Source organism: Cariama cristata, unplaced genomic scaffold, assembly GCF_000690535.1.
Source record: "Cariama cristata isolate BGI_N322 unplaced genomic scaffold, ASM69053v1 scaffold22242, whole genome shotgun sequence".
NCBI lineage: Eukaryota > Metazoa > Chordata > Aves > Cariamiformes > Cariamidae > Cariama > Cariama cristata.
In genome coordinates, this window is record NW_009603492.1 from 2129 (window position 1) to 2382 (window position 254).

The 254-nt window shown below is 63.8% G+C and overlaps 1 protein-coding gene across 1 annotated transcript in view; it reads left to right on the forward strand.

Annotated features, from left to right (window-relative positions):
- Window positions 1-254, forward strand: part of RAVER1 (ribonucleoprotein, PTB-binding 1) — a gene marked incomplete at both ends in the record, with an annotated part of 3278 nt that overhangs the window by 1450 nt on the left and 1574 nt on the right. The window contains one exon of the mRNA XM_009695233.1: window positions 175-240. Coding sequence (XP_009693535.1) covers window positions 175-240 — 66 coding nt within the window. The remainder of the gene's footprint in view (window positions 1-174; window positions 241-254) is intronic.

Here is a 254-nt window from a genome sequence, read left to right on the forward strand (position 1 = left end):
GCCCCCCCAGCCCCAGACCCTCACGGGGAGGTTGACAGCCCAAAGAGAGCAGCACCCCGGGGTGCCATGGCCTCGTGGCGGCACGTGAGGATCTTTTGGGTCTTGCTGGTGCTGGCTCCCTCTTTCCCCCTCATGCTAGCTAACCCTCCTTTTGGTCTCCCTCTCTCTTCGTAGCTGGCCTACGGTCAGGACGGGCAGCTGAAAGGCTTCGCCGTCCTGGAGTACGAGTCGGCGGAGATGGCAGGGGTGGTTCA